Source organism: Heptranchias perlo, chromosome 10, assembly GCF_035084215.1.
Source record: "Heptranchias perlo isolate sHepPer1 chromosome 10, sHepPer1.hap1, whole genome shotgun sequence".
Classification (NCBI taxonomy): domain Eukaryota; kingdom Metazoa; phylum Chordata; class Chondrichthyes; order Hexanchiformes; family Hexanchidae; genus Heptranchias; species Heptranchias perlo.
In genome coordinates this window covers 49,620,890-49,634,400 of record NC_090334.1, presented here as the reverse complement: position 1 = coordinate 49,634,400, position 13,511 = coordinate 49,620,890, and the positions used below count along the sequence as shown (strand labels likewise).

The window sequence follows — 13,511 nt, the reverse complement described above, 5'->3', positions numbered from 1 at the left end:
ACAGCCTTGGACACAGCCAATGTCACAGTAAAGAAACAAGTGTGTGAGCTGTTAGCAGCATTATGTATATACTCACTGGAAGGTCACAATCTGGCTTTGGATGCACTGGAACATTACAAGGCAAGTGGTTTTTGTTGTAAAATTACTGTTCAAAACACTCCCTGCACTTTGACTATCTATACCTGCAAAACCATCCTGATCAGCAATGTGTTAAATCACCTGACTTTCTTTTTGGGAGAGCAGTGGCAGTATTTCGGAATTTCTGCCACTGATCTGTGGACAACCTTTTCAAAGTACTATTGTCACAGAAAATATGCAACAATCACAATTAAAATACAGAAATCCTGCATAAATCAATGCTTAAATAAAACACTACCAGCACTCATTATTCAGTTATACAGATTGACACAGAGTAAACACATAGGATAGACAACCTTATTTTTGGTTACTTTTATGATATAGTTATATTGTATCCTTTATGTCCATGCCATGTCAAGACTTGACGTACCTGTGTGAAAAGTGCAGAGTCATGTTGGTGCAAGGCTGTATTGGTGTAAGACAACCTGGAAGAGATGGTCTCAAATTGTTTTGATTTCCATCAGCAGTATTTTACTTTTAAAACAGATTGAAACTAAAGCATTATCCTGTAGACCATTCTATTTTTACCAATTGATCTTAGTTGACTGTGTAGACAAAACATTACAGTACTACTGTAGACAAGACACCAAAAAACTAGTAAAGCAACCATTCACAGACAGAACAAATGTTTCATCCTTATTTAACCAAAATTTAAAAGTCACATTCCTAAAATTCAGAGCAGTTTCCTAGTTCCAGTGAATTGCCTTTGCATGATAAGGAACTCAATACATAATGAATAAGCTTGGTCCATTTCAAAACCTATAAATGTTCGAAGCAAATACTGTCTGCAAAATGATTACTTGGAGAGCACTGTAGTAGGGGGAAAAAATGACATGTACAATGTCCCTTTTTGATTAAAGTAACCTTAAGAGAGCCATGTGATAGAATGCTTCCTCATTCCCATAATAAGCAAGTGTTGTAGCCACAGGAAAGATACTCAGCACTTTTTCTACCACTGGTTGTATCAGTGTCTCTGATGCTCTCCTTTAGAAAGAGGTTGTGCTTTTTCCTCACTAAACCTCACAACCACCAACCTGACGTTGCCATCTCAGGTGGCTTCTCTACTCCCAAGGTTGCAATTACAGACATGGCCACCTGTGATCACTTCCTTGAATCCCTCATCAGCCACATCGTCCTTCCAACACCACTTCCTTCTGCATGTGTCTCTGGAATAAACTCTACCCCAGGTTACTTAAAATTGTACTTTCAAGCTGCCAGCTGCCTATCCTTTGGCCTTCCATTTGCCATGCTACTTCTGCTGTTATCAATCTGCTCAACCATTCCCTCGTTTCCATCTTTGATGCCCTTGTCCCCAGTAAAACCTTTACTCTCTCCCTCCTGGCCATTCCCCCAAATACGGCCTCCACCTTCACTTCCTCAAGTTCAAAGGGTGTAGACTTGAGCATATCTCGTGCACAACTGCCTTAGCCATCCATCACCAGATCTGGCTGGACCACATCAAGTTTCTATTGGCGTCACTCTCCTCTCCGCCAAAACTGCTCCCTACTCCAGGACCATCCTGGAGAGCAAAGATAACCACCGGCTTCTTTTCTCCACTACCAACTATTTCCTGGAACTCCTCTTCCCTGCCCCCTTCACATTCACCTCCAACAACTAATGTCAGGAGCTCATGAACTTCTTTGCTGCCAAAATTAAGTCCATTCATTCACCAATCAAAATTAAGACCATTCGCCTCTGCTGCTCCCCTCCTTTCCCCTAGCCCACCAAGTCAAATCTCCCCTCAGCCTAACTGTCTGCCTCAGCCCTGAACCCATATCTTTCTCTAGTTTCTCTCCTATCTCACCTCATGCATATACTGAGCTCATGTGACCCACCTCCTGCTCCCTTGACCCACCTCCTGCTCCCTTGACCCCATTGCCACTAAACCGCTGACCACCGAACTTCCCTTCCTGGCCCCTGTGCTAGCTGCTTTGAAAATAGTTCCCACTCCCCAGCTATTGTCCTCTCCCAGTCAAAACCACCATCATGCCCAATATATTAACAGGAATTTTATTTTTTAAGTTTCTTATCTCCCTTGTTTCTTTTTTGATAGACTGTGAAAAGGCAGCAATATCGATTTAGTGTTATCATGAATGAACTTCAGACCACAGATAATGTTCCATATATGACAACACTACTGAGTCTCATCAATGCCATCATCTTGGGAGCTGAGGAACTGACATCTCGTGCACAGCTCAGGAACGAATTCATAGGTACAATGTTCTTTATTTAATGCAATTTATCAGTCACTTGTGGTCAAGCCTATGTGGTGCTTTGAGATTTCCCAGGTCACAGAAAGCCACAATAGCAATATACATACACAACGGCCCCGATATTTATGGGGAGGGAGTGGAGGCTACTGTCAGCAGCCAGGAAACCTGGAAATACGGGAAAGGCAGAGGTCCTGCCAAATTTAACAGCAGGATCTCATTAGAATTTTTTTTTAAACTTAGTTTCCCGCCAACAGCTCGTGAGTGAGAAAGTGCAGGGCAGGAGTTCGGAAGATCGCGGCAGGCTTGCTTGGAAGGCCAAAGAGGAAGCATTCCTGCTCCTCTTGGCCCACGAGCACTGCTGGAAAAGCACTTACCTGCTGGATCCGGCAGTTCTCGACTCCCTTTAGCTGCTGGGTTTCCTGAACCCCGGGAAACCTATGCTAGAGACGTTAATCCAAATGGCAGCTAATATCTGAGGCACAGAAGCCTCACTGACATTATTATTATTATTGACTCACCTCTTGACAGCAGGTTACTCGCCCAACCCCCAACCCACCCCGGTTAAACCGGAAGTAGGTGCGTTCACAACAGGTTGGGGTCGAATGTCCTACTTTTAAGAATTGAACCCTCTCCACCCCACAACACACCACTGACCCACCCATCCTGGGGACTTAAAATTCTCCCCAATATTTCGAATATTCATTAAAAGTCACCATTCTTTTGTAGTAAAGAAACACAGTACTGCCCACTTCCTGACCTTAGATACAAGACCTATGATGAAACTTAGAGAAATGCCAGTTCAGCACCTTGTCACTGAAAACAAGATTATCTGACTTGTTTTGAGAGGTTTACAATAATTGCACACCCTACAGCTTGTGTTCTGGTTAAGTGGCTCAGTAACTGTTTAAGAAGTGGTGATAGATTATTAGTGCAGATGCAGCATGACTGGGGTTTTTTTTTTGGCCAGTAAAATTAGACTCCCTGGAATGATAGTTGTGTGTGATCTTGCAATTTTCTTTATGGTCTGTTCATTTCAAAAATCCCCATTCTTATCTTTTGCCTAGTCTTAATGTAGTTAATTAACTATGTCCCTCTATCTATACTTGTTCAGACGTTCTTACGTCTGTGAGGTATCCAAGAGCAGGGGAAGCTATAATTGTGTTGGAGAAAATAGTATTCACTTTTCTAACCCATTGACTACAGCAATTGTATAAATGGTGCAGTTTCTTTAAACAATTTCCCACATAATATAAATGAAGTCTTTGAAAGACTAAAAGAGGAAAATTAATGCACAAGGTTCAAATTATGTTTGGTACTTCAATTTTTTTTAAAAAGCATTCTGAAATCCTAGCAATCTAAGGGTTAATACATTATAGTAAAACCTAGGAGTTTCTGCTTTTTGAATAGTCATTAAAAGTGGCAATCTAAAAGTTATTTCTGAATTAAAGCCATTTCAGATTATGTCAGAGTGCACAACCATATTTTTGTATCCTTTGATTTTTCATTTTTATTAAAATGCCTTCACTTTAATACTTCTCCCTCTGTAAAATGTTCCTCTATCTGTACTTAACTATAGCAAAGAGACATCTACAAATCACACTACCTAAAACACAAAACTAACTTCAGTACTTTAAAATATCTTTTGCAGCAGTTTGGTCACCAAACCCCATTGTTCTAACATACTGATTATATTTACCATATCTGATAAGAAACATAATTTACCATGGGACCAAATACAACCCAGCTTCTACTTGTTACAGTTAACATACTTTTCGAGTGATTTAAAAAAAAAGCCATTTCTATGTAGCCAAGACACTTGTAAACCTAGCAGACAGATGTCCTGGATTAGGCAATTACATCTCTGATGATCTTCTTTAGAGAGAGAGAGATCATTTCCCATTGGTATTCTGATAAAACTGCTTTAGATTCTGAGTAGTTCATGACTTGACTCTTGACTGTTTCATTGGTAGCTCTTTTTAAAGAGGCACATTCTTAGTTGACATTGGTTGTAATTCACAACTGCTAAATCAAAATGAATGAATTTTTTTTAAAATTCTGAATATGTGAAAAAGTATGGATAAATAAAGTGGAATAATGTGCTGATTTCACAACTGATTGTTTTAAAATGTACTAATTTGAAACAAGAAAAATAATGTCACTTTAAATGTTAGAAACATACACACATTTGTGTGAATTAGTGACACCTGCAGAGTTTCAGCACTGGTTTGTTCTGAAATACACACTTTAAATTAGAGCTCTTTATTGTGCACAGTGTAACTGTGTTTACTTCAAAAATAAAAACTACAAATTCAATGTTTGATACATCTAAAGACTTAGTTTTTACTGATACTTTAGATTATAGTTAAGTTAGTTTCTTTATAGTAGCAATTTACTTTTAAGGCACTATTTTATATGTTTCTAATAATAACAAGTGGCTTCAGGCTGAGTGTGATTTCACACAAGCATTATGTAAAATAATGGTTTTAAAACCATTAGTGACCATCCAAACCACATTCACTGAATCAAATGTGTGATACTTGGACTGCATTTGTCGTATGTCAAATAATTTTATCAAATTATTGCTTTTAGGTCTCCATCTGTTGGATTTACTGCCACAATTAAGGTATGAGTTATTCATGTAGATTATCTAACTTTAGCAATTGTAGCTTCATGTTTACTGAATTTGTGTTCAAATTTGCTGATCACTACCCAAATATAAGGCATCAATTAATGCATATTTTGGATTGTGATTTTTTTTAAGTGATAAATCTAAATATGAATGAATTTTACTTATCTCATTGCTTGAGTGCTTTGTTTAAGCCACAAAAGGGCTGATTGTTTATAGGTGTAGTATTTTTTTTCAAGGGACATGCACAAACATAATTTTGTATAATTATGCATTAATTAAGGGAAAAAGATGATGATGATCTCTTGGTCCAATGTTTAACCTTTGAGGAAACCAAGGGAGATGATGATGAAGAATTAATGAGAATCTATGATGGCATTGATATGAACAGTCACCAAGAAGTATTTTCAGCACTGTTTAATAAGGTAAGTACTTGGTTTACTGTAGGTACTATTTTAAAATATGAACTTTTATTACTTCAGTTTCAGCATATACTATTAAGACAAGCGAGCCTGATGTATTCTACAAATGTACTGTGGTGTACAATATTCATGTTTTTCAGTGACATTTGTTTCTAATTTAATTGTCCTTAGAGTCCCACAATATTGTTTTATAGATATGGTGCTGATATGTTAATCATTTGATTTAGCAGAGTATGTTGTGTTCATTCTAAATTAAATAAATTTGGGAAATTTGTTGTCAAGTGGTACTAAATGATACTGCTTTAGTAGTTTAAAAAGTTAGAATCACAGTCTGAGTTGCAAGTCCCATTCCTTATATCTGGCTTTCACCTTGTCACCCTTAGAGAGTGTTGCCTTTTCTTGCTGGGATGACTGGATGAGACACTGTGTGAAGGGATGCTCCATCTTTGTATATTTATTTATGAGAACATTGAAATAACATCAATGGCAATCAACTGTTGACAAAATTGGAGTGATTGCACTATAATTCTCTTTTTCCTGTGGCTGTCCTAATATGACCATTGGGTGAAACATCTGCCTGCTGATGCATCTCACTTTTGCAAAAACAAAATAAAAGCCTATTTCTAGAGAATTATGTACCCCAGAGATTCATTATGAAGCAGTTCTTGCAGGTTGCTATAAACTGCTTCAGTAGTTTTCCTTGCATTACTTATGATGTTATCTGAACTCTTAGATGAAACTACTGCCTTGTAATTACTCCCTGAGTATCTCATCCTAGATAACCCCTCTTCTCTATTTCTTCACCCCCCCCCCAAAAAAAAACCCAGCGGTTTTCATTCCTGATTCTATCCAGTGAAAAGTATGCATATAGCAACACTGAGGATGGGTTTGGGCTCAGCTCTGATGGTCTTCCTCCCCTCATGGGTCTCTAGACTGTCAACCCATCTGGGTTGAAACATGAAGTTTACTTGGGCAAGCTACCAGTATAAGTCAACCCCTGTAGGAGAAGAGGGGAGAAGATTGAGAACTTTTAAAATTACAATTTACAAGCTTTTTCTCCCAAAAAAAACCTGTTGCATGAAGATGGTTCCATTACCCGAGTCATCAAATTACCTCTGGCAGGTAACATTTATATTTAATCGATTGGGCAGGTATGTGGCAAAAGCAGTTCATTGAAGATAAATGTGATACATTTGTGGGTGGGGAGGAGAGAAAAATGGATGAAAATATGCCTTGAATCAGAGGGTCTCTTTGTGGCTACATAGATGTGTACCATGGAGTGTTAGGGCCCACTTATAGTTTAATTCCATGTTGCCATGAATTTGCATGCATCTGAAGTTGCTGGTACTAACAGATCTGATTTAGGATTTATCCATCAATAAAGCAACAGTATTAAATACAGCCCCATCCAATCCTCCCATGACAGTCAAATAGGATCACCCAGCAAATAATAAATATAAGCGGAAATAAGACTCTGGTGCTTGGGCTTCGAGGGCTGGAATGCAAGGATTTGGGAGCTGCATTTGGCCCCCAGCCCACAGGTTGAACATCCTTGCCCCAAATGAGATTCTCAATGGAGTAAAGGAAAAGTGTTCTAGAGGTGCAGATATACTCATCTTTAAAAGTAAGATTGCAGGTGGAAACAGCTATAAAAAGAGGAAATGGGATTCTGTGTTTTATATATAGGGGCCTTAAATACAAGGGCAAATGAGATCATTACTTTGTACAAGGTTTTAGGACACAGTGCATGTTTTGGATGAAATGATGTTGGAGTGATGGAAAAGGCTCAATGTAGATTTACTAAGATGATCGCAGGGATAAGAGGATATCATTTATGATGAGAAACTTGAAAAAAATGAGGGCAATATTCACTAGAGCAGCAAAGGTTAAGGGGGAATCTAATCAAAGTGTTCAAAATTATGAAAGATTATCTCCTGTGGAATCTGTAATGAGAGCATAACTTAGAATTAAGCATAAAGTGGAGATTAGAAGAAATGTTTCATGCAAAGGGTTATTGGAATATGAAGACCAGTTAATCACAACATTTAAGAGAGAGTTAGATAAAAATAAGAGAAATAATAGAGAATGGATAAACAGCTAGAAAATGGGATGAGAGTAGGTGGCTCTGGTGTGGCACAATGGGTTGAAATGGCCTCCTGTGCTGAAGTTTCTATGATTCCATTTAACTGAATTTTCAACTTTTTTTATCTTTAATTCTAGGTGAGTACCTCACCAGTCTCTACTCAGCTGCTGTCAATCCTACAGGGGCTCCTGCAGCTGGAACCATCTAACAGCAGCAGTCACCTTCTCTGGGAAGCCCTAGAAATCTTGGTGAACAGAGCCATCCTAATCGCCGATGATAGTAAGGAAGGATTTCTCCACAGTATATTGGAAAATATTTAATTCTTAGACATTAAGATGACCCAATTGGGGGGGAGGGTTTGGAGAACTAAGCTCTATTTTTACTATCATTAATGTAAGTACCACTAATAAACATAATATGATGAGCTGTCCTGATGACTCAGTGGGTAGATGCAGCACTTGGTGTGGTACTGAGCATGCAGGCCAGGAAGGTTTCTGGTTTTGATTCCTCATGAGCTCAATTAGTTGATCTTGGCCAGAGTAGCAGTTGGAGTAGCACAATTAGCCTCAAGGGTCCTGGTCTAGAGAGGGGAAAAATCCACTGGGTTCCTACTTCTGATTGCTATCCATGGACTCCCCTCAGAGTGCACTTGTTTGGATAAGCTGTGCCCAAGTTGAATAGCCTGTGTCCATTCACTTTCAGCACTCGTACGTGAAGACTTACCAGGAGGATATGGTATTAGAGGGCAGCCAACATCTGTGGAACCATAACCCAGTGCCGTTAGAGGAGGGAGAAAAGAATAAAGAAAATGTGATTTTATTTTAATGTAACTAGCTTTTTTAAACTATTGACGTGTCTGTAAAACCGATTCCACGTGGTAAAATTCTATAATGCAAGCATTAATCCATCTAATTTTTTTTCTTTGTAGCAAATGAAGAAAAAGATGTTGGCCCAGTCATGGAAAGACTTGTACTGGTTAAGAAGTTAGGAAAAGATCAGCCGGTGAAGCAAAATGCTAATAAAAAGGCTGTTGATAGAGGTGTACAAACAGAAGTGTCTATGGCCACAGTATCAACTGAAGTAAGCCAGAAGCCTAGCTCACCAGTGCCATCTCCACTTCCAGCTATTCAAATGCTGCCGCCTCCTCCTCCTCCGCCTCCTCCTCCACCACTACCTCCGTTTCTAGCTGGTACAATTCAGCCTGGCGTCATGCCGCCCCCTCCCCCGCCTCTTCCCGGAGCTGGCGTCATGCCGCCCCCTCCCCCGCCGCTTCCCGGAGCTGGCGTCATGCCGCCCCCTCCCCCGCCGCTTCCCGGAGCTGGCGTCATGCCGCCCCCTCCCCCGCCACTTCCCGGAGCTGGCGTCATGCCGCCCCCTCCCCCGCCGCTTCCCGGAGCTGGCGTCATGCCGCCCCCTCCCCCGCCTCTTCCCGGAGCTGGCGTCATGCCGCCCCCTCCCCCGCCGCTTCCTGGTGGTATTCCTCCGCCACCGGGTGCATTTAACAATGGTGCTCCCATAGTGGCTTACCAAACTGGCAATCTCTTGAGTTCATATGCACCACCTATCAGACATGTTCATCGACCAAAACAACGGATGAAAAAGCTGAACTGGCAGAAAATCCCCTCAAAAATGGCTTCAGGTATGTATGAGATATAGCTTTTTAAAAAAATAATTTTAATCCAATTTTTAAGGGTAATAGATATTACTTTAATAGAATTTAATATTAAATGGGCACGATAGCAGTGCACAGTACACTGCTGCTTCAACAAACAGTGATGTGGCAGCACAAACCTACATCTCGTCAATCAGTTCACTTTAAGTTTGTCATTGCAGGATACCAATCCTACTCGACCTCCATTACAAGATCTTGCTGTATTTTAAATTAATCCAATGTCCTGGCTTCGACTACCCTTCCTAACAACGCACTGTAGACCTGTTGATCATCCTTTGTGCCCCCTTGTCCTACCACCCTGATGAATTTGAAAATATGTGACGGGTTTACTATCTCCATCCTGTTAACCATATCCAAGTTGTTCCTCCTGGTACATCCCACAAACACAAGGGCCGTCCCATTACTCTCCCCTTCAGGATCTGCATCGCCCACTTCTGTTGCAGTGGCCTGAACAGTATACAGTATTCCCAGATGCAATCTGTGCACAGCACTTTATGGCTTCAGCATGACATTTTGGATTTTTGAATTCAACTGACCTGCCAATAAAACTCAATGTTTTATTTACTTTATTTATTGCCACTTTGCATTGTTTGGACCTGGTAAGGAATGACTTAATCAAAACCTTTTGCAACTTCCCCACTGACAATTGCTGTGTCCCATCCATGAAATACATATGCCTCCTATTTTTTACTTCTGGTCTGTAGTGCTTTACATTTCTCCATATTGTACTTCATTTGTCAGCGAACGGCCAGGTACAAACCATGCCCAGTTCCCTTTATAAGATGTTGGCTGCCTCTCCTAAATTCACAGTCTCTCTTTTTCTCTCCCCCTCCCAATTTGGTGCCAAACCTTGTCCTGAAGTTGAGAATCTAGGTGACGATAGGAATGGGCAGGGCTCCAACACAGACCCTGGGGCTCCTCACTCAATAACTGTCTCCATTTCAGAATAACACTCCAAAGGAGTATTCTCTGCTTTCTCCCCTTTAACCAAATAGTAATCCACATCCATCTCTTGCCCTTGATACCTACTGACTTTAGTTTACTGGACTCTTTCATGCCACACTTTATCAAAGGCCTTTTTGGTGTTTAAACTAAAAGCTATGGACCATCAGAGACCCGGAAGCCCTATCAATCTAGCCCATGAAGTTTTGTTCTATTTGCACTTTTTATGTCTTGCATGTTGATTTGTTCTGTTTGAACTTTGTGGGCCTTGAAGTTTGGAAAGAGTTGTCCCTGGTATTACCTCATTGGTAGATAAATCTTAAATCCAAACATCAAGGTTTAAGATATATACTAATTAATGGGAATGTTAATTTAAAGGATGGGCTGGATTTTGCAGTAAAAATAAGGGTGAGGCTAACAGTGCTCACCATTAATTATGTGCAGATTGAACAGTAACTGACTGACTATCTTTAATAAAAGCACAATCAGATTGAACAAAGGAGATACACAACTGCTTGCCCTGTTCACACAGGCCCCAGATGCCCTGTAGAGGGCGCCACCTCGTTTGGCTGGCCCGTTGACAGTAACTTGTCGTGCAAAAGCTCATAGAAAGTCTATGGGCACGTGCAAGTTTAACGAATAGCAGGCGTGGCTCGTTTGTCGCCCACAGCAAAATCCAGCCCATTATATGCGGTCTGGGGAGGGAGAGATTCCATGATCTGCACCTAAGTGTTCTACAAAGATTTTTTTTTAATAAAAGCTTGGACATTCCTGCACTACATCATATTGCTTTACCCTGGCATCGTGGGATGTCACCTTCTCAAAATAAAAAGAGCTGAAGCCTGATCTACATTTCTGAAGCCATGCTGGCTGTCGTTTATTGGGTTATCTTCATATAGCTACTCTGCCATTCTACTTCTGGTTATTGATTCCATTCGTTTTTCAACTATTGAAGTTTCTGTAGTTGCCAGATATGGCGCTGTCACTTTTCTTAAATACGGGAATTAAATTTGCCTGTTTACAGTTTTCAGGACTTCATTGACTAAACATTACAAATCTCTAAGCATCCGGCGATATAATTCATTGGGGAATTATTGGTTTTCAGCCCCTTAATCCCATCTAGAACCCCTGCTTCAGTAATACCAAAGTCCCAGAGTGCCCACAATGTGTGTTTGATGTTACATGACATAAGTGTCGTCTCTGATTTTAAAAGCTTCCAAGAAGTAGTTATCAGCATGTTTATTATCCTCATTTTCAATTCCACATGGGTCCCTTAGGGTTTGACTTCCTCCTCAGGTTTGGTTCTTTATAATATTGAAGAATTTTTGGCGGTGTGTCTTGCAGCTTCTGCTATATCTCTTTCCAGTTCTATCTCGGAGCACCTTAGTCTCGTCATAGTAAAGCTTCGGTATAGCCTTGTACTTGGTCACTTCCTCAATTCCCTCTACAAGCTTTGTGAATTTACCTCACTCTCTCTTAAAGTCCCTTTAAATATCATTGTTGATCTATTTTGAAGGTTTTGCAAGAATGACGACTTATCTCCCCACCACCAACACCACCCCCCCCACCCCCCAAACCCATCCTGCCGCTGCCACCACGTCTGACACCTAGCTTGTCTCTCGAATTTGAAGTTTGCCTGTCTATTGTTGTTTATTAGGGTTCAGTTTTATGCCAACACAGTTTTGGTTTGAATGTTAATGTGCTATGGGCACCATCACCTAGTGGCTCAACTATTTCTACTCTCAGTAATGTTTGGGTCACTCAAACAAACCAAGATGGTAGGTTGGAAAGAAGTAATGTATTAAATTGATAGGCTCTGAGTCTTTTATGTTAGACTTATTGAAGTCCCGCATCATTTACCTTGCATTGACCAGGCAGTCCAAATATTGTCCTGACCCATTTCTTGTTCTATATATCTAGTCAGAGAACTTCATACTACAGCTCCCCCTGCAATGTTGGCTTTACTATCTTAACCTCCCAGATGGCATATGTGGCAATCTCTGAATGCTGATCAGATCTATGCAGTTAGGGGTATTTCAGAGTGAAGTCTAGGTACTTTGCTTCTGAAGGGCGGAAGAGAAAATTGGCTGGCAAGTTGCCCCGGGGCGTATTTGGTAGCAGCTGACGTGAGCACTATTGCCAGAGACCTGTAAGTAGGTCACTTGACATCTTGATCAGGGAATTGTGTGTGGCATGAAGAGACCTAACACTAAGAGGAAAATAAAATATTTTCCCCTCATTTCTTAAATTTTAGTTAATTTGTATAAGAAAATCTTGATCTCCTCCTCCTTATACTAAGTCCTTTTTGTTTTCTTCTCCAGAGACCAATTCTTTATGGTCATCCATCCGGAGAAATGCTGTAGAACCTCTGGATCCTGATTATGCCAGTATTGAACAACTCTTCTGCTTTCCAGTGTCACAACCAAAACAGAAAGAGCAAACTGTTAGAAAAAAAGAGCTAAAAGAGGCAAGTGCCCTTGAATCAAGGTAGTAATTTAAACATAACCACTTCTATGTATAACTCATTATTTCCATCCTCTTCCCACCCTAACAGGTCACATTTCTGGATGCTAGGAAAAGCCTAAATTTGAACATATTTTTAAAGCAATTCAAATGGTGAGTTATATTTAAATGTATTTTTTATTTGCATGTAGAGTCCTGGTAATTAATAGTGCTGGCATTTTGTCAAATATTAAATGGTTAAACTACATTCCTAGTTTGCTTAGGCTCTTCTTCCACAATCAGTTGGTGATATATCCAAAATACATGTTTGCATAACATGGGCACCTCTGCTCTCCATGCATCATTTTAAAAAAGAGAACTGTAACTATTGTTTCTCCAGCTGTTTCCTCATCAGCCAGTCCTATATCAATTTTTTTTTTGATTCATTCTTGAGATGGCAAGGCCAGCATTTATTGCCCATCCCTAGTGGACCTGAGAAGGTGGTATGGGCCACCTTCTTAAACCGTTGCTAGCAGTTTGATTCAGCTGACTGAAGTAACCTAGCACGCCAGAGGATAGTTAAGAGTTAACCACGTTTGTGTGGGACTGGAGTCACTTATAGGCCAGACTGGGTAAGGCTGGCACGTTTCCTTCCCTAAAGGACATTTAGTGAACCAGTTGGGTTTTTTTTCAATAATCCAACATCTTCATGGTCATTTTTATTGATATCATCATTTTATTTCCAGCTTTTTAAATCAAATTCTCAAACATCCATGGTGGATTTGAGCTCTCGTTCCCTGGATTATTAATCCAGGCCTCTGGATTACTAGTCCAGTAACATAACCATTACACTGCCGTATCTATGTAAATTTGTAAATAAATCCCCGACTAGCACGCTTGAGAAGATTATTTCAACCTTGAAGCAAGGGAACTCGGGTATGCACCAGTCAGTGGTACACCTCCTTGTTCTTAT

General features: G+C 40.3%; 1 protein-coding gene across 3 annotated transcripts in view; it reads left to right on the top strand.

The window, feature by feature from the left end:
• Nucleotides 1-13,511, top strand: part of inf2 (inverted formin 2) — a 60,913-nt gene that overhangs the window by 27,660 nt on the left and 19,742 nt on the right. For all 3 annotated transcript variants that reach the window (XM_067991699.1, XM_067991698.1, XM_067991700.1), the window contains exons 3-10: nucleotides 5-120; nucleotides 2,192-2,351; nucleotides 4,941-4,974; nucleotides 5,261-5,402; nucleotides 7,620-7,761; nucleotides 8,411-9,121; nucleotides 12,418-12,563; nucleotides 12,651-12,712. In XM_067991699.1, coding sequence (XP_067847800.1) covers nucleotides 5-120; nucleotides 2,192-2,351; nucleotides 4,941-4,974; nucleotides 5,261-5,402; nucleotides 7,620-7,761; nucleotides 8,411-9,121; nucleotides 12,418-12,563; nucleotides 12,651-12,712 — 1,513 coding nt within the window. The remainder of the gene's footprint in view (nucleotides 1-4; nucleotides 121-2,191; nucleotides 2,352-4,940; nucleotides 4,975-5,260; nucleotides 5,403-7,619; nucleotides 7,762-8,410; nucleotides 9,122-12,417; nucleotides 12,564-12,650; nucleotides 12,713-13,511) is intronic.